Raw genomic sequence first — 23,576 nt, forward strand, 5'->3', positions numbered from 1 at the left:
GGGTTTAGGATACCTTAAATGGTGTGGCCATAGCGATTTATTAAAGTAACATAAAAAATACTATAGTTATTTTACTATATCTTTAAAATTTTTCATTCCAACTCTTCAGAATTTTTTATATACGTAGAAGTCATCATTTGAAGGAAGCACAGTACGTTTCATAGCTTTATCATTTTCAAGAGCCAGCATAAAATTAAAACTATCATAACATATAAATCAAGCTTGCAATTCTTAGTACCAATAATGGCCACCAGATGGAGCTATAGGATTACTTTTAAATAATTATTGTAGAAACAAGTATGATTTAAATCATTTATAGAAATCTTTCAAAGAAAAATAATATGAATTTTATGTATTTTACTGATAAAATGACCCTCACTTAATTAGAATAACAAGCTGAAGTATTGTGGAATACTAAGAATAATTCTTTATAGGCTTTATGGACAGATACGTTTGGAGTGACTCTTGAAGGATCAGCACCACATCCTCTTTTACCACTGTTTAAAGAATGTATCTTACAGAACAGGTGCGGATGAATTTTGAATAGCTTGAATGGTTTTGTCGTGGTGATTTTTTGAAATAACAGTAAAAAAGTAACCAGTAAATGTCTTTTATTTTTTTAAGTGCAGCTTCTAAACACTTCAAAAAAATTTACACATAGAAGACAAGTCATTCTGAGGAAATATGTATAGTTTCATGACTATACAACACTATATGGATGATAGAAAATTAAAAAACTATCATACATCTGATGTCACTCTGTCCCTCTGTCACTGTGGGTAATGTGTGTGTGTGTGTGTGTGTGTGTGTGTGTGTGTGTGTGTGTGTGTGTGTGTGTGTGTGTGTGTGTGTGTTAAGTGAATTAGGTGTGAAACTATCAGGGAGCATTTAGTCTCCAGCGCCAACATTTTACAGAACTGCCACTTTCCTGGAGTCTCAGAATTACAATGTGTCAGGTTCTGAGAGATCTAAGATTCCAAAAAATTATTTAATTAGAATACCATGAAGTATTGTGAAATACTATATATTAAGACTTTATATATAGGCTTTATGAACCGATTAGAGTGACTCGTGAAGGACCAGCACCACCTCCTCTTGTCTAATGGTTTGAGAAATATATCTTCCAGAATCCGGGATTAAGATTTAGGAGCTCATTTTTATTCCACCTCCTTTCCTGAAAGTCTGTCTTGCAGAATTGACTAAAAATTAATCTTCACATTAATTCCTAATTATTTTGCAATTCTTTTTGTCAGTTCTTCTTGACCCGTTTTTTTTTCTTCTTCTTTTCTGACCTCATGACCCAGTCAGCATTTTTGTACAGTGGTCAAGTCTTAACTTATCCATTTCTGTATTGCATTTGTGTTTGATATTTCTCATGGGTTTTTTATAATTTTCGACTTTGATTTAAAACAGTTTGAGTTAAAACTCTTTTTTAGCGCATTTCATCTGTAAAAGAAAACATGCCTAATAATTCTGCACATGAATATAAGGAGTTTTTCTCTTCAAGCTTTCCTGGACTATTGTATAGCACTCATAAATGATTAAATAAAAATTAATGGTAGTTATTAAGATTGATATGGTTTGGAATTGGTAAAATGTGCTTGGAAAAAAATCACAATAAAACAATGTTTTAATGTTTAAGTTTGAAATATTAAATGACATTGTTGGGAACTCAGAAACGAAGACCAGGAGACTCTTGGGTAATCTTCAGCAGCATTCTTTATTGAGAACGCTCTGCGTGGCACTGTAGTCATCAAGAGGTCTAAATTTTCCTTAAGACATTGTAGATTATATACATTCAAGTGGGAGGGATCCATACAGTAGAGGTGGAGACAATTTTAACAAAGCATGCAAATGCAATCAGGAAGATACCAGACACTGGCATCTTCCCAGCCTTGATCTTATCAGCATAACAGTGTCATTTAAATACAGAGGTGCCTGACAGTATCACGGATACCTTCACATTATCATAGAGACAAAAGGCACAGCTGTGCCTTGAGCTTCAAGGAAGAACACAAAGACAAAAGGTTAATGTCTCAGACACTTGATTCTCCTGATTAGACTTTCTTGGATCTCAACTTTATTACCCCAAAAAGTCTACTATTATATTGGATCCTAGATTTAACATTTTCTAAATTTGTAATCCCACAGTCCTCCCGTTGAGAGTTCTAATAACTCTCACATAATACAAATTTAAACTTTCATAAATCCATTCTATGGCCTATGTTTGTTAACATAAGCCCCATCTTCAGTCATGTAACTTGAAAAGGTTACAGGCACGTCTAACTTATTCTGTGTCTTATACTAGATTTACTTAGGTGTATTTTTAGAACCATAACGGTTGACACATATGGCATGGATGGTAACACGTTGTAAAAACTACATGATTACACAGAAAAAATCATGTAGCATAGGAGTGGAAGTCTTGAAGTCCATGGCGTCCGAATAGCTGTGAAGTCTGTTTTCTGTTGTCCATTTCCCATATTGATTCACTCAGATGACTCTTTGTCCTCATGAAGCTTGTTCATGGATGTCTGAAGTGATGCTTCATACCAGGGTGTCACATATGGAAATGACTTCTCATGCGTGCATACCTGCAACACAAGAAAACAAAGAAACAGCAGACCAGCAGTATTCATGCATAGACATTTTTAGACTTCTGTTGATCGTATAGTGGTTTTAAGTCTGGTGATTGTATAGTGTTTTTCTCAAACTAGTTTTAAGTAATTTGACACCTATGGACCAGTGAGGTGGGGATAAAACTACGGATAGGGGAAACCTATGAGGAAGTCTTCACCACAGGGTTGGCCCCCGAGGCCTGTTGCACTTCGGTTCTTCCCTGGGCTCCTCACTGGTCTGTGTGTAGTCTGTCCCTGTAGCTGTTGTGTGAACTTAACTGGGTGACATCTCAATCCTCTAATGAAATATCAGTCATAACAAGACATCATAACCCAAAAAGAATTGGAGTGACTGGAGTGTGCTTTAGTATAGCTTTGAAGGCTGTGAGTGTACTTAACGTTCTCTCAATGAAAGGAAGTGACAGTCAACGTTTTTACAAAGGATGTTTCATCTTTGTTGTACATTACTGGGGAAGTTAAGCACTCACAGCCCTTACAGTTAACACCTGAGCAAGCTGCTCCAACAGTTAGGTGACGTGGGGAGGGGCAGATTCAGTGTGGTAAGTAGACTGAGTAGGAGCTGAGTAAAGCTGTTCATTTCTCTTAATGTCTTCTTGCTTTTTCTACACTCTTTCATCCAGTGTCCAGTTTTACCACAAAAATGACAACTGCCCTCCTTCTTAGGACTTCTATGTTTCAGTCGGTTCTCTGTTTTGACCTGAAAAGATGCTGCTGCAATCTTTACTCTGGCTTTGACATCAGAGTTTCTTTCCCAAGCAGCTAAACTGTCTAGATTACTTCGGAGAGTTTTGTTAGACCAAGTTAGATCTAAGAATGGTAAAGCTTTTCTGTACTCAGCTACAAGGCCATCTGACCAGATGCGAACTAATGGTCCCTTGTCCTCTAACACACTTTCATTATCATCAATTATTCCACTGTAAGTTACTGCTGACTGACAAAATCTTTCAGTGTATTCACTCACAGTTTCAGCCTCCTTCTGTACACAATTAGTGACCTTTGACCAATCCACTTTTGGTCCAACAATATTCTTTAACTCTCTCAGAACTCCCTCTCTCAATTCATCTTTACAGGCATGTTGTAGTTCAGAAGTAACAGCAGACTCAAAACTGTTGAATTCAGATTCAGTAAGTATTTGTGACATCAGCTGTGTGACTTCTGTTAACGACATGTCATAGAGACGCATTTTGCTGATCAATGCTCTTCTGAATTCAGTAAAGTTTGTGCGTACAGAGGGTAAGCTCTGGGATAGTCTCTCTATATCTTTAGGTCTTAGCCCTTTGGCAACTGTTTGTACTTGGACAACAGAAGAGTTGGTAGGAACACTTTCAGTTTCCTCAATTCTCTGAGATCTTCTCCTCGCACCACATACCTTTACTGAATCTACAGTTACATCAGTTACTGACTGGATGGCTACATCTGTTTCAAAGAAAGCTTGTAAATCAGGATAATTGTTATCAGTCTGACTAACTTCTTCCACATCAGTTTTTGCTGCAGCTTTGTTGCGATTCAGTTTCTTAGTCAAAGAGGATACTCTGGCTCTGAGCTCTTTGATCTGTTCCTCTAGTTCTGAGGTACGCTGAGAATGTTGCGTAGCTAGTGCTAAACCAAATTCTCTGTGGCAGCAGATAATGCCTTTCGCATTGTTTTTGCGAATACATGATCCTAGTACCTTTTTACATTCTTCAATTGACCATACTTTTTCTGGATCAATACAAAATTTCTTTATCAAATCCAATCTGACTGACTCTGTCACTATTGAGTCCATGTGCTGTCCTAACAATGATTTGAACTCACTGTCTGTCCATGAAGGAGTAGCTAGTCCACCTTTCTTAGTTGTTGGAATCGGATTAGGATTTCTTCTCAACATTTTGTAATGTCTTTCTGACACAAAAGGACACTTCTAACACAAACTATTAGCACTTAATGCTAAACTTCCCTGTCAGACACAGAGGGTAGCACAATATTAGCATGTGATGCTAATCTTCCCTGGCTAAACAGAGGATTATTTTCATCTCTAAAGTATCCTTTTTAGAGGGTCACTTAGTTAACCAAACCCTACAGCTGTCTGTTAACTCTTCTCTGACGGCGCAGAGGGTAACATTTGTTCTGGTCTTAAAGGTTCTTTTGGATAGAGGTACACTCACCAACCATTGGTTGTACAAAAGATTCAGTCTGGAATGAAGTCTGATCTTTGTTGAGGTTGCAGTTTCAATCTGGATTCAGGTGAGAAGCTCTATCCGGGTCACGGCACCAAAAACTGTTGGGAACTCAGAAACGAAGACCAGGAGACTCTTGGGTAATCTTCAGCAGCATTCTTTATTGAGAACGCTCTGCGTGGCACTGTAGTCATCAAGAGGTCTAAATTTTCCTTAAGACATTGTAGATTATATACATTCAAGTGGGAGGGATCCATACAGTAGAGGTGGAGACAATTTTAACAAAGCATGCAAATGCAATCAGGAAGATACCAGACACTGGCATCTTCCCAGCCTTGATCTTATCAGCATAACAGTGTCATTTAAATACAGAGGTGCCTGACAGTATCACGGATACCTTCACATTATCATAGAGACAAAAGGCACAGCTGTGCCTTGAGCTTCAAGGAAGAACACAAAGACAAAAGGTTAATGTCTCAGACACTTGATTCTCCTGATTAGACTTTCTTGGATCTCAACTTTATTACCCCAAAAAGTCTACTATTATATTGGATCCTAGATTTAACATTTTCTAAATTTGTAATCCCACAACATGAATGAATGCTATATAAATATTGTTCATGTTAACATAATGTTTATGAATGAAATCTTATTGTAAAGTGTTACTCAAGTTATATATATATATATATATATATATTGTTCTGTGAATGTGATTTTAAAGTCTAGATGATTCGGATTAACCCTTTAACTGTCATATCCTTTAAAACCTTACTGCCAGAGGGATAATGTGAATGCATGTGCCCACTGGGCACAGTTTACCTGATGCCACCGGGGTGGCGATGGCATTGGTGGCTTGAGCCCGCCATTGCTGCTTGCAGCTATGTTTATTATTATTTTTTTCCAACGTTACGGGGGCTTTTGGGGTCCTTAACATGTTCGAAAACTCTTGAAAATTGGCACATACCTTGGAACCTGCTGCCATTACGGCTGGGCAGAGACTGATACACGGGCATGGCACAGGGGCTCTACAGCGCCCCCTGGAATACTGAGGGCCATATATCATACATACATGCACGTAGACACACGAAACTCGGTACACATGTAGATCTCATCAAACCAAACAACTTTCGTACTGCATGTCATAGGCTCCACCCAACAGGAAGTTGGTTATTTAGGGTTTAGTATTCATATTTTTCGTCAAAGTTGTGGGGGCTTTTGGGGTCCTTAACATACTCAAAAACTCTTGAAAAATTGCGCACACTTTGGAATATGTGGCCTTTAGGAACCTGCAGAGGCTGGGACCCGGGCGTGGCACAGGGGCTCTACGGCGCCCCCTGGATCACAGTCAGAAATGTTGATGCATAGCTCACACATACTTGCACATATTCATATGAAACTCAGTACACATATAGATCTCATCGTGCCGAACAACTTTCGTATTGCATGTCATAGGCTCCGCCCAACAGGAAGTCAGCTATTTAGAGTTATGTAAAAAGCGCATGCTCTGGAATTTGAAATACTTGTCATAGGTTTTTTTGCCGATTGCCACCAAACTCGGTCAACATGATCTCCAGACATTGGGGATGAAAAATTGCCAGGGGATTTTTGATATCTCGAACGGTTTGCTCGTGGCGAGGTGTTGAAATTATGGCGAGAAATGAGAAACAGGAAGTGTCTAATACCATCCACATACATTTCCTGATTTTAATCAAACTTCATCAGATTATTCTTTTTATGATGTCGATCACATATATGTGACTATTAGGAGTCAAAGTTATAGCGCCACCAACTGGCAGCAGGAAGTGTGTCATTTTCAAAATGCTTTGAATTCAGCATCTTATTTTTACTCGATTTGCTTCAAACTTCATCAGAATAATGTTAAAACACAGCCTATATAAATCTGCTGGGGGGATATCGATATCTAAAAATATTGTTGCCGTGGCAACATGTCAAACTGGAAAACTTTTCAGGTGATTTTGAGGTATATAACATACTTAGAATTTCACGAAATTCAGAACACATATCAGTATTAGAGACAGCTAGACAATGGCAAAAGCTTTTAAAAGAGCGTGAAGGAGGCACTCTATAGCGCCACCTTTTGTAAAAAGTGGGGGGGTTAGTTTTAGCTACAGACACCAAATACAGTACATATATTGGTCTTATCAAGACGGACAACTTTCTAATTTACAGTCATCAGCTACGACCAACAGGAAGTTGGCTATTTTGACTTGAATATGGATTTTTGGGAAAATTCAGCTGTGAATTAATGCATACTGCTTAGAGGAGAAGTACACTTGACACACCAAACTTTGTCTACATGTTGAAAAAACGCTGAGGAACTTAAATTATGAATGGATTTTGGTTAGCTTGAACGGTTTTGTCGTTTTGAGGAAATATGCATAGTATGATTAAAAGAAAATTAAAAAACTGTCAGACATCTCAACTCACTCTGTCCCTCTGTTTGAGGAATGTATGTGTGCTGACTGACTGAGTGTGTGAGTGTGAGTGGGGGATGGGCATGAATTGAGTGGCAGACAGCCAGAGAGAGAGAGAGAGAGAGATTTAAACATCTCTTTAATCACCAAAAAAAAAAAACCTGTATTTTAAATTATTTTTTTGTTGTTGTTGCTAATTGTGCTGTTTTCATTACAGCTTAAGCATCTCTTAGGCTTTATCCTTTTCAGACAGTTTCAGGAATGAAAAAAAAAAAATCTAAAAATACTTATTTGTGCTGCAAATAATAATTTCAAACTCATTTGATACTGACCTCTGAAACCCTGTGACATGACATTTAATTGAATTTACATAATCTCATGGATGTAACTGCAATCTTCCCAGTACTTTAGACCGCGGTGGAAACACAGATAGAAACAGGTCTGGGGGGAAAATGTTCCTGGAGCAATCCAACATGGGACATCAATATGGAGCAACCAAACTGGGGGGGTCTTTGGTCTTGGGTGACTGGATGGGGGGCTTATGATATTAGACTTCGTAGCCTATAATAAAAGATAATGAATTTCAAACCTTAACAAAACACATTTTTATTCAAAGATCAACCGTCTGTCATTACTCTTTAGTCTGGAACAAGAAACAGCAACATTAAAATCATGAACTCAAATGTCATTGTAAAAAAAAAAAACAAAAAAAAAAAAAAAACAATGACTGTTGTAACAGTGCGTAAATCAGACCTTTCTGTAACACTTAACATTAATAAGCTTAAACGAAAATAACGAAATAATTGTGTAGCGGAGTATTTTTTGTAAACAGTGCCGCGAACTGTCAATCACTCCTGTACGCGTGCATCACTGTCCTCCTTGCAGCTGAAGCAACTTGCGCTCTCTTCATCAAGCTTTAAAACAAAAAGGGGACAAAAATACCATATTGTCTTTGTGCATAGGCTATAGATTAATTAGATAAATTAATTTCTAAATTTGTGCCTAGCCGCCTACGGTATTTTTTTAGAATTTAGAAAAAAGATGCTGCAGCCAATGAGCAGCCAGCGGGGGCTGGCTGCAGGACGACTCAACCTCCGCGGACAGTTTTTAATATTTATCAGACAATAAATACTCAGTATTTTGCTTTATTATAATTTTCGGGACAATTAGGGCCAGATTCGGGAGTCGGGACAACAGTTTAGATCTCGGGGCTGTCCCAAATTTTTCGGGACGTCTGGTCACCCTACATGAAAGAGCTGCATTACTTCATTAGCTTGAGTCTGACCTGCAGTTAATAGCATATAGACTTGGTGAGGCGTCAGTCAGTGAGTTTCACACACTTTCTCCGGCCACGTTGAGTTGTTGACACTTAACAGTGGGGAAAGCGACACATGCGCTATTCTCTTGTATAATTTGAGGGTGAATGGATAATTGGGTAATGTACTTTCTGCTCTCGGTGGGATGAATTAGGAAGCTTGCATTAAATCGGCAGTGCAGGTAAAAGATTAAATCCTCTATTAAAACAGATGTCCAAATGAGTGTACAAAAGCACGTTCTGGGCGAACGGAGAGGTGATGGTACGCTCAAGAGCTATATTTGGAAGTGGCGGTACTGAGTACCGGCCCACTTAAAGCACTGGGGGGGGGGGTATAATTGTGAGGATACTACCTTTTCTAGTATTTTTGACAGAAAAGGAAGATTCCAGATTGGTCTGTAATTTCCTAGTTCTTTGGGTGTAGTTTTTTTTTTTTAATATGAGAGGCTTAGCCAGTTTGAAGGTTTTGGGGACAGTTACAAATTAATAATAGTCAGAAGAGAATCTATGACTTTTGGAAGCACCTCTTTCAGAAGCATAGATGGATTAGGGTCTAACATACATGCTGTTGGTTTAGATAATTATTAAGTTTAAACAATTCTTCCTGTCCTAAGAATGAGTGGAACTGTTCCTCAGGGGGTCTGTAGTGCACTCTATGATGCAATACTGTAGCTGATGGCTGCATGGTTACATTTTTATCTCTTAATAGTATTGATCTTGGAAGTAAATTAGTTCATAAAGTCATTAAAATGTTTTGTTCCTTTAGCCACTGTATTGAATAAATAAATACCTTGTGTTATGTTTGTTTTCTTCTAAAAGAAAAGAGAATTAGTCAGATCAAGCAGTTTTTAAAGCTATTCTGTAGAATAGGGTACTTTCCCACCAAGCAATACGAAATACCTCTAGTTTTGTTTTCCTCCAGCTGTGCTCCATTTTCCAGGCTGCTCTCTTTAGGGTGTGAGTGTGTTCATTATACCACAGTGTCAGACTGTTTTCCTTAATCGTCCTTAAGCATAAAGCAACAACCATATCTAAAATGCAAGATCCAAGAGTCCATAGTTTCTGTTACACCATGAAGTTGTTCTGAGTTTTGGATTTGCTAAGAAATTTAGATAAATCTTGTAATTACTTACAAAGCAGTTTTTTGTGGTTTTTGAGTCTGCGGCTAACGGTTTACAACCTTCGGCCAATAATGTCTAAAGAAATTTTTTTTCCGCTGTAGCGCCCCCATTGGCCGATTGTTCTCCCCAAAATGAGCTCTACGATCTGTCTAAATTTCAGCTCTCTAGGCAATATCAACGCATCACACACGAACCGATTTGTCTCCTGAGCATTCCCAGGTAAGACGGGAAATCTCGCAAAATCCCTCGAGATCAAACGTGACTTCAGAGTAAACAATCATGGCGGACGAAGAGGATGCAGTGGCCATAGTTTGTGCTTTGTTTTTAACGGAAGAAAAACATAAGAAAAACAAGAAAAGGCGATGGTCAAAGAGGTGGAGACAACGCGAGCATGGACTATACTTGCTACATCATGATATGGAAGAAAGTTGTTGTTTTATCTCATAGAAATGTTGTTACGTACTACACAGATTAATAACCGTTGAAATAAACGTTCATATATTCGTTTCCATGTACTCTGGTGGACTGCAGTTGTGGATATAGTTATGCCCATCGACTTTATTTGTATTTGTTATATTTGTTATATTATATACGCCGGCTGTTTTGATTTTGTTTCCCGGTACTTCCTCACCGCCTCGTCACCTCACTGTCCGTTTGGCTAAACACCACAGTCCACAGGCTCCGTGATTGTTTGTCCTCGGGGGACACCACACACGAGAAGAAATCGGGCCAAATAAATCCAACATGTTGGATATCCCCGATTTGAGATCGGAGCGGTCCCGACGTTCTTCCGAGCAGAGGAGAGCAATCTTAAAACACCACACATGGCAGGAATATTTGATCAGATTATTTTACGATAATCGGAGCATCCTAAGATTGTCGGAAGGGGTGAATCGGGGCTAAAATCGGCCTAATTATCCTGCCGTGTGAACCAGCCTTAAGTGGTTTTGATTTTCAGCTAAAACCCTTGTAATAGTTTGCAAAAGTAACTTTTTTAAAATTATCTTGAATATTTAATTAACAGCTTTATTAACAACATTGGTCCTAGAGGCAAAGTTGTTCAGAATGAGATCTATCATATGATATGAAGATCTAGTGTTTGCGTGAATATATGAGCATTTTCAAACAATTTGAGGCCATTTACCATATAAATTGTGTTTTTGAGACCTTTTCTGCTGTTATAGTGCTATCTATGGTCCGATGTCCATGAAACTTTGCGTCCTTGTTCAGAGTAACCTGTCACATGTTTTCACTAAGTTTTGTAAAGTTTCCAGTTTTCGTCTAGGTTTTATAGGCTTTTGGGTATTTTGGCCACACCCCTTTTCTAAATTACCCGGTCAAAGGTAAATGAAAGACAAATTTACATTTTTTACATTGATCTAGAGAGTCCACTGAATATTACTGCAGTGGTTTGGTTCCGATCGGGCAAAAAACCTAGGACTAGGTTGCAAAAGTAGCTTTTTAACATATTTGTGAATAACAATTGAACTTGATTGACAGCAATGGTTCTTGAGGCAAAGTTGTGCATTATGAGATCTGTCAAATGATATGCATATAGTGTTGATATGTGAAACACCACGTGATAAAACTCGTTAGCACCAACTAGTGGCCGATTTCTTTCAAAATTCTTATAGACTTTAAGGTTCATGAGTCGAACGTACCCAGCGAGTTTCATTCCGATCAACTTCAATTAAATAGGTGCTTAAAATTGTTTGGCCAATGGCGGCCATGTTTTTTTAGATATGCAAATGTCCTCATAGATATTTGTGCCCCTTCAGACAAAGACACTGCATACCAATTGTCAAGTCGATCGAGCCAACGGTTGCCTAGTTATAGCCATTTATATGTTTTTTCTATCTTATAGCGCCCCCAAGTGCCAGAGGTGCGCAATTTTTTTTAATTTGACCAAAGATTAAGCTCATACATATGTGTACCAAGTTTGGTGAAGATATCTCATTCCATTCAAGAGTTATAATTAAAATAACATTTGGCTAACATTAGCATAGATGCTGTTTGGTGTACTGTTTCACGTAATCGAAATTTTAACTTTTTTTTGATAATTATTGATATTGAGTGTCCAGGGAATATTTCTGCAGTGGTTTGGTTCCGATTGGTTGAAAATCCTAGGACTAGTTCGCAAAAGTAGGTTTGAGAGTTAGGCCAATTTTACAGAAAAACGGTGCGTCGTAGAGTAAAAAAAGTCGCAGAGCAATTTTGTTCGTACTAACCCAAGGACAACAACGATGCATAGTTTTTGAGTCTACATCCAGCGGTTTACGATCTATGGCCAAAAATGTCTGAAAATTGTTTCTTGCGCTGTAGCGCCCCCGTTTGACCGATTGGGCTGAGACTTTGTCAGAATGTCCCCTCGGGGAGCTCTACCTTCCGGCCAAGTTTCAGCTCTCTAGGCCTTACGGTTTGGTCTGCACGATCAGTTTTAGCAGAGAAAAATAATAATAATTTAAAAAATCCTTACAATTACAATAGGTTTTCAGCACTGTGTGCTTGAACCCCTAGTTAATCTTACTGTACAAAAAGCTTTGACTGCTACTGTAGGCTGATGATTCTTATAGATTGAAACAAATGTGCTTTAGCCAGTATAAAGAGTATGAAAAGTTGCTGCAGAAAAAAATAACAATATTCCTAAATGCTTCTTTATCAGATAAAATGAAAATGCTATCAAAACTTTTTCTGAAGACAGTCTAATCCCTTCAGAGATACATTCATAAAAAACAAACGTGCCGTTATGATTTTGAAGTGTGCAGTGATCATGTTTATTCAACAAAAGTCAAACGTCACAAATAAATCAATGAATGGGATCAAATCAATACACTGGTAATGTATCGAAATATCGGAAATGTTTTTAAGTCATATCACTGTTATTGAAAAAAAAATAGGCTGCTGACTAATTATTTGTTTTCATCCACAGGGTCGACATGTCAAAACAGGACAGCTGGCAGCAATCAAAGTCATGGATGTCACAGAGGTAAAAAAGCACACTATATTTATTAAAATTTCATTATATTGCCCTATGTTACTGATTTTTGCAACTCTGAAAGTGGTTGGTATCAAAGTCTGGGTGTAGGAAACTGGGTCTAGATTAACACAAAGACAGGCTCTACTGATCTGAAAGATACAGGAATAGATCCACTGGGAACCATGCAGTTTGTAGCCAAAATTATATACCTCTTCCCAAGCCAATATAACCTCCATCTAATCTTGGTCCTGGCACTCCTACTATCCATATGTCATATGTCTCTCTGTAACACAACTGTTTCAAATTATCATGGAGAGATCCATATACTGATATCATGGAGAGATCCATGAACTGAGCTGCATTTCAATTGCCAGGGTCCATGTTCAGTGTTCAATTTTCCCTAAGCATATTTTACTTCACTTGAAAAAATTCATTCATTTGGTACACCCAGCAATAGGGCTGCACAATTAATCACATTTATTTTCGCAAATACAATTTTGGATGCCACAATTACGCAATTGTTCAAAGTGGCAATTAATCGTTCAAATAGGGCTGGGACAACGCGTCGAGGTCATCGATGACATCGACGCAAAAAATACATTGACACAAAATATGCGCTTCGATTCGTCTACCTGTTTTTATTTCTCTAAAAAACGTTTGCAAAACGTTTACCTTATGTGCGCTGAATATACGCGATGGCCGGATCAACGTTATATAACCAATCCAGGGGTTTTTCTACATTGATCTTTTTTTTATTTTGGCGGCTGTCAAAGCCTTATTTGATCGGTGAGTGATGTAGAATAGAATGACTGCTGCGCCTGACAACGCGTGAACGAGAGAGAGCCCCGGCTGCACGCGCAGTCACAGTTTTCAAACAACACGAGCGCTTCTTGCTCTCTCTCCCTTGTGCATATTAATCAAAATCATTAAACACGATAGAAAAAGGGCGAAACACCAAAGTTTCACGCGCGCTCGCGCACTCACAGTCTTCAAACTACACGAGCGCTGTCTTGCTCTCTCTCTCTCTCTCTCTCTCTCTCTTCCTCGTGCATATTAACCAACATCATTAGACACGATAGAAAAAGGGCGGAACGCCAAAGTTTCACGTGGAGCATTCAGAGATTTTTTTTTTCTCCATGATAGGCTGCTGGCTCCCACTGTTAATTTTTATTTATTTCTTTTTTTGGAAAAGCACTCTCTGTATTAGCTTAAAGCCCTCAAGTTTACATTGCTTACTGTATTCTTTCAATTGCTCTAAACAAGTATTTTGGGTGACCTTTTTTTATTGAATGCTAGACATCAAGTTGTTGTTATTTTCATCTGAAAGAAGAACTTTTTTTCAGTAAGCTAGGCCCTATGTGTTCAGTAAGCTTGGGTGAATGAACAGCACTCTCTTCCACCCTTAATACCAGAGGTGTCATGTAACAAAGTACAAATACTTTGTTACCTTACTTAAGTAGAAATTTTGGGTATCTATTAGATATTTGTGATTTTTTTTTTTTTTTATATATCAGCATCGGCTGATATCCGTGTTTAGGAGCGGCAATTTAAAGTCAGGCACGTCGGCGGGTAGCCCCGTGTTATTGGTGCGGTGGAAAGTGCTGCTACTGCCAAAATTTTTGGAAGATTCAACAACAGTCCTGGGAGATAAAGGTAGTCAGAGAATTTCACTCTAAATGGGGTGGAGAAGTTGGCAGCTCTAACAAACACTGCAGCGTGACGTTACCAAAGTAAACTGTCTCTGACGTTACTCTGACCCACTCACAGACAGCACCGTGCTCGGAGAGACAGCTGTCCTGGAGCTGCCCAGAACGGTGAATGACATTTGTTCGGAAGTATGGTTTGATGCAGACAATGACCAGTTTTCCATCCAACTCATTTGTATTTAGGGATGTCAATATTCGATAATTTCCATGATCGATCGTCGTTTAAATTAATGTTCATTTAATTACCTTAATGCTGCAAAATGCATCAATCTGCAGCGGTATTATTATTATGTGCAAAAGCCACTTGGAAAAAAAGCTTTCTCACCCGAATTAAAGGGTTTAAGTCTTAATAAAATGCTAGTAGCAGGACTGTAAAATGAATAGATGTGATTATGATCATTTGATAAAATGAAGAGAGCACGCCATACGTTGGAGATCATGTTACTTTGTTGAATGTTTCCCGTCAAGGATACCGCTGAATGTGTCTCTTTAAATGGTTTCATGGTGCTCGTTGTTTTATTTTAAAACGCAACTGCAATGTTTTCAAATGATACTATAGTAGTGGTGCAACGAATCATAGTTGTGCTGTGTTCTTTGTCATATCATGCATAAAAAATTGCAGCAAGCATAGCAGAAGTGAGTCTTCGGTACCCCTGAATTGTACATGAATCAAAAAAAGTGTTTGCCTCCTTTGACTGCATGTCTGAAAAGAATTAGCAGCAACTCTCTTTGATGTTTTATGGTTCATCAAATTTGTATGTGTCTTTCTGTTGATGTGTTTGGTTTAGGACGAGGAAGAGGAGATTAAACTTGAGATTAACATGCTGAAGAAATACTCCCACCACAGAAACATTGCCACATACTATGGTGCTTTTATCAATAAGAGTCCTCCTGGACATGATGACCAGCTATGGGTGGGTATCTAAACATTGATCATGTTTTTCACTGCCTCATGGTCTAAATAAAGTGCTTTTCCTTGATGTACTGTAGCACTGAAAAAGCAACTAGATAAAAAAAAAAAAATTTGTCAGGAGTCAGGACAGAAAAGCCTGACCAGAAAGTTGAAGCAGTTTTAAAAGCTTGAAGATTGAAGGGTTTAAGGCCATGCATTCTTTCAGACAGATAGCTGTGTGGTTTGCTAGGAGTTTGCTGCAGTTTATAGGATGATATTGAAATACTATTAGCCAATCTGGATAAAAAGAGCCAACACCCATGATTCACCAATGTTTTTATGTTGGGAGATGGCAGGCTCATTTTCCTATAAGGATGCTTAAATTTGTATAGAAGCATCAGCATGTGAGATGATAATAATAATAATATGTTTAAATGCAACATAAGCATTATAACGTTTTGAGAGTTGTTTTGCCCCCTTTGATTTTTCTGTATGTTTCTTTGTCTATGCAGTTGGTCATGGAGTTTTGTGGTGCTGGCTCTATAACAGACCTTGTTAAGAACACCAAAGGCAACAGTTTGAAAGAAGACTGGATTGCATACATCTCCAGAGAGATTCTGAGAGTGAGTGACTGCAAAAGCTCTCCATTTACACTCTTTCTCAGGACTTTTATTTTTATAGAAATATCTCCAGTCTCTTGAATTTATTTCATATTTATGTTGACTGAATTCTCTTATTCAAAGTTTGTCCTCAAGGGTGTAAATCTGAGTGATTTCCATAACTTTTACATTTCAGGTTTAATGTAGGGTTATTTTTTCTTTTCAGGGTCTGGCCCATTTGCATGTCCACCATGTCATCCATCGTGACATCAAGGGTCAGAATGTGCTGTTAACAGAGAATGCAGAGGTGAAACTGGGTGAGTCACATTGTCTTTTATTTTCCTAAAATAAATGAAATACTTTTTACTTGCATTACATTTACTTTACATGGTATAACTGGTATAATTGTAGAAATTGTATATAAAAAAAAAAATAAAAATCAGTAAATTAGAGTTCTCAATTAATCCCCTTTCACACTGCACGTTGGACCCGGAAAATTGCCGGAACATTTCTGGGTTGCCTTCTGTGTGAAAGCAAACATGTCCCGGGATTAATTCCGGCATCGAACCCGGGTTGGGGACCTAGTAACATTGCTGGGTTCAATCTCGGGATGAGCCATGTGTGAACAAAAGGCAGATCTAATGCCGTGTCATAGTGATGATGCACGTTATCGCGCAACTCTTTTACCGGCTGTTATGAAGGAAGATCAACGTTCGCAAAAAAAATAAATAAAATGTGCAAACTGTAATGATCAGTTAGTTCCTCACTTTCCGCACTGACACAGAGATCGTTCGCTTGCTTCAGTGAAAGTATAATGTGCCTAACGTTTTCAACTCGTACATTACACATCACGCCCTGAAGTCACGTGTCATTACGGGACCTTTACAGGTTGTGTGTGAAAGCACGCACATATCCTGGGTAATCATTGGCAGTGTGAAAGTGCAAAATCTAGTAACCTGGGAACAATTGCCGGAACACTTTACCTGTGTATTTGCCGGAATTGCAGTGTGAAAGGGGCTTTAAAGGGGGGGTGAAATGCTATTTCATGCATACTGAGTTTTTTACACTGTTAAAGAGTTGGATTCCCATGCTAAACGTGGACAAAGTTTCAAAAATTAAGTTGTACGTTTGAAGGAGTATTTCTGTTCCAAAAATACTACTTCCGGTTTGTCACAAGTTTCGGAAAGTTTTTTTTCGAGTATGGCTCTGTGTGACGTTAGATGGAGCAGAATTTCCTTATATGGGTCCTAAGGGCACTTCTGCCGGAAGAGCGCACGCACCAGTATAGCAGAGCACTGAGAGCACCACAGACATTCACTGATCAGAACGAGAGCGTCGCGAAATGTCACAAAAGAAGTGTATTTTTGGTTGCCAGGGCAAGACAACCCTGCACAGATTACCAAAAAAAAAAACAGCATTAAGGGACCAGTGGATGGAGTTTATTTTTACAGAGCATCAACGGAGTTGTGCAAGTGTTTGTGTTTGTTCCCTGCATTTCGATAGATGCTTGTTTTACAGACAAGGCCCAGTTTGACGGCGAATTTGCGTATCGTTTATTTCTTAAGGATGATGCAATCCCAACGAAAAAGGGTCACGATCGTGTGTTGGAACCGCAGGCGGTGAATAAAACTGCTTAAAATATCTCTGCCTCCTTGTTAGTGCGTCCGCCTCTCATGCCGGAGACCCGGGTTCGAGCCCCGCTCGGAGCGAGTCGTTGCTGCTGCTGCTCTCGTTCAGTTTCAGCCTCGGGATCTGATTCTGGATCATAAATAAATGGCTGAATCTGACTGTTAGTCATGGTTTGTTTTGGATGTTTTTTTCCTCACGGTAATGTCACAGCTTCCAAACGCACTCAACGCAAAAGCCTAATGGTGCTCGTGATTCTTTAGCTCCGCCCACACGTCACGCCTCCAGCCGGTTGTGTTTTTTCCGGGAAAAATCGGTACAGACTATCTTTCTCTTATGAATATAATAAAACTAAAGACTTTTTGGAGTTATGAAGGATGCAATACTACTCTATAGGTACTCAAGATTAACAGGATATTGAGTGAAAACGAGCATTTCACCCCCCCCTTTAAAGGCAATTTACCTAATGGCTGTTGATGACTATTTGAATTGAATTCTGCCAAAGTGCGCGCTTGTATGTGTTCGTTAAATGCTTATGTCAGTGCTCATGTCTGAAAATAATATATGAAGAAGAAAAAAATCACATAAAAACATTAGGATATAGGAATATATATCATTAGTAGCATATTTTTTTTTTAAATTGATGTAAACAATAAAATTTTACAAACTGATAGTTTTTTTTTTTTTTTTTAGCATGTGGTGCGGGCCGCATTTGAATTTGTGACGGGCGGCGGGTTGAGAACCACTGCTTTATATCAAACATGTTTAAATCGTCCACAGCTGAGCTTTGCGGGAGGTCATTTTCAGGTGCAATAAAAAAAAAAAAAAAAAACATGGATAACCTAGATTAGCCCCAGGCTGTTTTCTGAAGTAAAATTATTATAATTACTGTTAACCAACAGTAACACATTTTAACGGATTAATCACCTTTTTTCATTTGCTGAATGTTTTCTTTATTTTTTATTTTTTAAACACGCAAAAAAATTAATTACGTTTGTCAGAGGAAAAAAATATATGAGTCGTGTATAAGTTTCATTTTAACGGATCAATCACTTATTTTCGTTTGCTGCATGTTTTTTTTTTTTTTAAACACGCTAAAAAATAAATCAAAGTTTGTGAGAGGAAATAAATAGGCTATTAGAAAATATTTTACAACAAATCCTTTAGGGGGGGGGGTGAAATGCTCGTTTTCACTCAATATCCTGTTAATCTTGAGTACCTATAGAGTAGTACTGCATCCTTCATAACTCCAAAAAGTCTTTATTTTTATTATATTTATAAGAGAAAGATAGTCTGTACCGATTTTTCCTGGAAAAACACGAGAGCCTAGAGGTGTGACGTGTGGGTGGAGCTAAAGAATCACAGGCGCCAGTAGGATTTTGCGTTGAGAGCGTTTGGAAGCTGTGACACAGATCCAGAGGCTGAAATTTAACAAGAGCAGCATCAGCAAAGGCGTCTCTATGTGGTATGTACTGAAACTCTATATATTTGCTTAGCGGTTTTGGAAAATGACTAAGTTCCACTTGATGAAAAAAAAAATCATAATTAACAATATGTCAAAGTGCTCACGGCGAATTTCTGGTGAACGACTGCTGTTTCCAGTGAATATGTGCGCGAGGCACCAGCGATCAAACAGCTGAAACAAATAATACTTAATTTTTGTTCAAACATAAGGCATAATTCAAAAATGCTGGTAGTTTGAAAAATCAAGAATAATAACAGAGTTAATACTAATTATTGCTAAATGCTGGACCGTTCCCATTTCACTCTGCATATGGAACCTGAAGATTTTTTTAAACCAAGAATGAATCGAAATGAAAATAAAATGAAAACACTTAGCTTATATATATATATATATATATATATATATATATATATATATATATATATATATATAGAGAGAGAGAGAGAGAGAGTTGAGAAAGAAATCGGATGTGTATCATTATAATAGATGCATTGTCTCTTAAAGTGACTGCGCCTCATTTTCTAGCTCTGCTGTCAGTGTCTTTAATGTATCAAAATGGAAGTAAATCACTCACTGCTCTTGACTGAATTACTTTGTAGTTTTAACAAGAATTTATCCAAGTCAATCCAAAAAACAGATAGAATTGTTTTACTAGTGGGTGCAGGCCACTAGTTCATTTATGTAAGTATGGCAAAATAGTGATCTGTGAAATATTATACCCAAAAGTTCTTCATACTGTAGGTTACCAGTGAAATTGATTTAAAAAATAATAATAATTAGGGACCTGACCATGTTTTGCTCAAGTGTTTCTTTCTTTAATTGCTAATGCAACCGTTTCACACCACAGACTGAACCAAATTAAGCATTGCTTGCTTGGTAAATGTTCAACAAAGTATTGATAGTTGTGTAAATATTGTCATACTGACAGTTGTCTGAAGTTCTTGTCATATTTTATTACCAATTTCTAAACTACAGCAAATAAACTGTGATAATGTGAGAAATGTTGAAAGTGTCTGAATACATTTTGGTTTGACTATGTATTTTATTTTACATTGAATACAGTGCTATTTTAAATTAACAAAAACAAACTTAAAAAAAGTAAACATTGTATAAATGGCACAAATAAATAGATTGAACATACAGTACAAATTACACAATTTCAAACAATGCACTGTGTGTACTGTAAGAAATAGAACAAGAAGCCATGTGGTTTAAAAGTTGGCAAGTAAAATAAAAAGCACATCTGTATGCAATACAGTTTCATTATTGTTCATTATTATCCATAATAGTTTACTATAAATAATTTGTGCGACCAAATCATGTTTTGCGCCAGTAACTGAAAAAGTTAGTAGCGCAAGTGCCACCAGTGGAAAAAGTTAGTGTAGTTCCCTGACTTCCTCCAAATACCGCTCCTACCGGCACTGAGACTCGAACCTACAACCTTCTGTTTAAAAGTCCAATTCTCATTGGCCCCATCGGATAAGGATGGACAACTAACAGCCAACCTTAAAGCCGGCATCATCTTTATTTTAGACATGAAATATGAAGCTCTGCCAGAAGCAAGCCGTCAGCTTATGCAACATTCATGGATCCGCACTACCGGGATGACTACGACCCGAATGTTGAAGAAACCGAAGATGACCGAGAAAGAAACGGTCAGCCTCGGTAGGAAAGCGCAGTCAATGCACCCCGTGAAAGAAGAGGGAGAACAAAATGAGCGGGAAGCCGACGTCGAGCCGCAGCCCGAAAGAAAAAAAAAAAACCCTCTGTAAGCACTGTTAATAAATGGCAAATTAAAGTGTTTATTTATTTAATTATTTATTTGTTTTATATATATATATATATTTCATTTTTTTCAGCCTTTGCATGGTGGTATTTTTAACGTTATGTTATTAAAATCTGTGTTTAATATCAGTAAGGTGTTTTTTTTTTTCATTCATGCAATTAATGCGGAATTACCAATTGCTGCTAATTCAAAAGTGAAAGTATAATGCGCATGTTTTTTAAAAGCTATTCTAAAGAAAGGAAGCAAGGAAAAGATGATACCCCCCCTCCCCCACGATGATACCGGTATTACTGGTATTGTCACACGTTGATTAACCAGTAGGAAATTTTCCCCACCGGCATGTAATGATTACATGCTTTCAAGATTGGAAGTTTAACAAAGCAGTCAATATACTACTGTGATTGTAGTTTAATAAAAATGTCGTTCATATCAATTCATGCATCACCTAATTCCATCGTAACATAGGCCTGGCCTAATAGAAAATAACATGTCTGTTTAATCTATCTAATATTGTGTTGGTCACACTATTTTTAGCATGTCTTTGTTGAATAATACACAACATAAAGAGCTTAAAAAATTATTGCACATTAAATTGCAATTGCAATATTGGAAAATCAAATTACAATTAGATTATTTTCCAAAATTAGTCAGCCCTATTGTTGTCATGGTTATTAAATGCATGGTTATTAAATGCTGACAATATGTACCTTTACAATATAAGATACGTCTGTTCTAAAATATATTTTTTAAATAATGAATGCTTGGGACGTGGTCAGATTTTCCTTCTTTTTTGTCTCCTGATTTTGATACCTGATCACAAGCCTGTTGTATGTAATCGAAAAATTGTTAAAAGCTATAATATTACTTGCCATTTAATTTCTGCTTTAATCACATAATTGAATCCTATTTTACAGTTGACTTTGGTGTGAGCGCTCAGTTGGACAGGACAGTTGGCAGGAGAAACACTTTCATTGGCACTCCTTATTGGATGGCACCAGAGGTCATTGCCTGTGATGAGAACCCAGAAGCGACATATGACTATAGAGTAAGAGCCTGTTTTTTTTTTTTTTTTTTTTACAAACATCTTTAAATTTTGTGTATGTATATTTAACATGCATTTAATTTTCTAATCACTGTTTTATCTGTATTGCATTTATATGAACTTTTAATGGTCTAGGAACAGTATAAACATGACCACAACAAAATAGAGGTAGGTCGAGAATAATAGGCTTTCTTACAATCAGCCCCATAAAATGTAACACTATCCTCAAATAATGATCTGCAATCGTAGATTTGTTTAAAGGGATAGTTCACTTTTTAAAATTTAATTTTGGTATGTTTTAGCTTACCTCAAGGGCATCCAAGATGTAGGTGTCTTTCCGCAGTAGTTTCAATTTTGATATTTTTAGGTCAAACCGTTCTTTGTCTGTCAGTCATATAATGCAGGTCTATGGTCACAACCTCAAAGAGCATGCACAGAGAAGTCCAAATTAAACAATTCCCCATCGGAAGTACACATTGATGGCCTTAGACACGAAACGAGCGGTTTGTTTGAGAAAACGAACAGTATTTATTAGGGCCGGGACTCGATTAAAAATTAATCTAATTAATTAGAGGCTTTGTAATTAATTAATCGAAATTAATCGCATTTTAATCGCATATAAATATTTGATCTGAGAAAAGTGAGAAGTAATTTTTTTTCACATGGATTTATAGTATACCATTGAATAATGACTGAATACATAAGCTTAAGCAACAAAATATTGTTTATTTTTGTTCAACCAAGTCTAGCAGACCAGTGCAATTTTTGCCATGAAGTGTAGCTATAGCATATTTAGAAACAATTTAGAAATAGTACATTTCAGAAATTCAGGAAGCTTATAGGTGCTGGAACCTTCTGTAAAGTGCTTTTTAAGTAAAACACAATACTGTCAATTACATTCAGAACTTTGGAAACACTGACTATAAGAAAACATCTCTCTGTTGCTTCAGAGGCCACAACATACTAAGTCCAACTCTCAATAACCTTGGCCAAAACAATAAAGAGTTCAACATAAGCTGTTGCACCAACAAAATAATACATAGTTCAACATAAAGTGTAAAGTCCACGCTAGCTGCTATATGTTTTGCATTGAGGTGATACTTGAGGCTCGATGTGCTGCGTGATATGCGAACGCTAGTTGGTGCTCCAGTATAATCGGTCCGCCGACACTCATGCAGTGAGAAACGTTCCGCGGTGCAAAAATCCGTTATTAAAAATGCGGGAATTTTTTTTCTGTAATTAATCTTAGTTAACGCATTATTTTTTGTGTAATTAATTAATCTCAATTAACGCGTTAAAGTCCCGACCCTAGTATTTATATCATTTTTACCTCTTGTACATAACCACGTCCAAGTTATCTGAGGGCGCGCGCTTCCTGGTGTATGACGTGTGCGCGCGTTCTGGCTTAGTCTGCAGAAGTGCCGGAAAGCACCGGAAGTGATCTCTCACACATGTACATCACTCATTGTGTACACAGAGATTTTGGAAGTGTTACCTTTCACTGTGAAGATCTAAACATATTAAGAAGTACAAGAAATCGCAGTGGAAGACGATTTCGATATATCAACAGACAACGGTGAATTTTTTTCACAACCATATTTATTTGAACTAGGCACGTTTTATTTTCACTGAAGCTGGCGAACGATCTCGGCATCAGCGCAGAAAGTGAGTAACTTACTGATCTCTGCTTCATTATAGTATGCACATTTTTTTGTCATGAACGTTGATCTTTCTTCAAAATAAAAGAGTTGCGCGATAATGTGTGCATCACTACGACACTGCATTAGATCTGGCTTTTGTTCACACAGCGCTCATTC

General features: G+C 37.6%; 1 protein-coding gene across 6 annotated transcripts in view; it reads left to right on the forward strand.

Annotated features, from left to right (window-relative positions):
• LOC128015742 (mitogen-activated protein kinase kinase kinase kinase 4) overlaps positions 1-23,576 on the forward strand; it is a 395,708-nt gene that overhangs the window by 69,922 nt on the left and 302,210 nt on the right. For all 6 annotated transcript variants that reach the window (XM_052599872.1, XM_052599965.1, XM_052600194.1 and 3 more), the window contains exons 3-7: positions 12,596-12,652; positions 15,138-15,263; positions 15,754-15,864; positions 16,067-16,157; positions 21,632-21,762. In XM_052599872.1, coding sequence (XP_052455832.1) covers positions 12,596-12,652; positions 15,138-15,263; positions 15,754-15,864; positions 16,067-16,157; positions 21,632-21,762 — 516 coding nt within the window. The remainder of the gene's footprint in view (positions 1-12,595; positions 12,653-15,137; positions 15,264-15,753; positions 15,865-16,066; positions 16,158-21,631; positions 21,763-23,576) is intronic.

This window comes from Carassius gibelio, chromosome A1 (assembly GCF_023724105.1).
Source record: "Carassius gibelio isolate Cgi1373 ecotype wild population from Czech Republic chromosome A1, carGib1.2-hapl.c, whole genome shotgun sequence".
NCBI classification, from domain to species: domain Eukaryota; kingdom Metazoa; phylum Chordata; class Actinopteri; order Cypriniformes; family Cyprinidae; genus Carassius; species Carassius gibelio.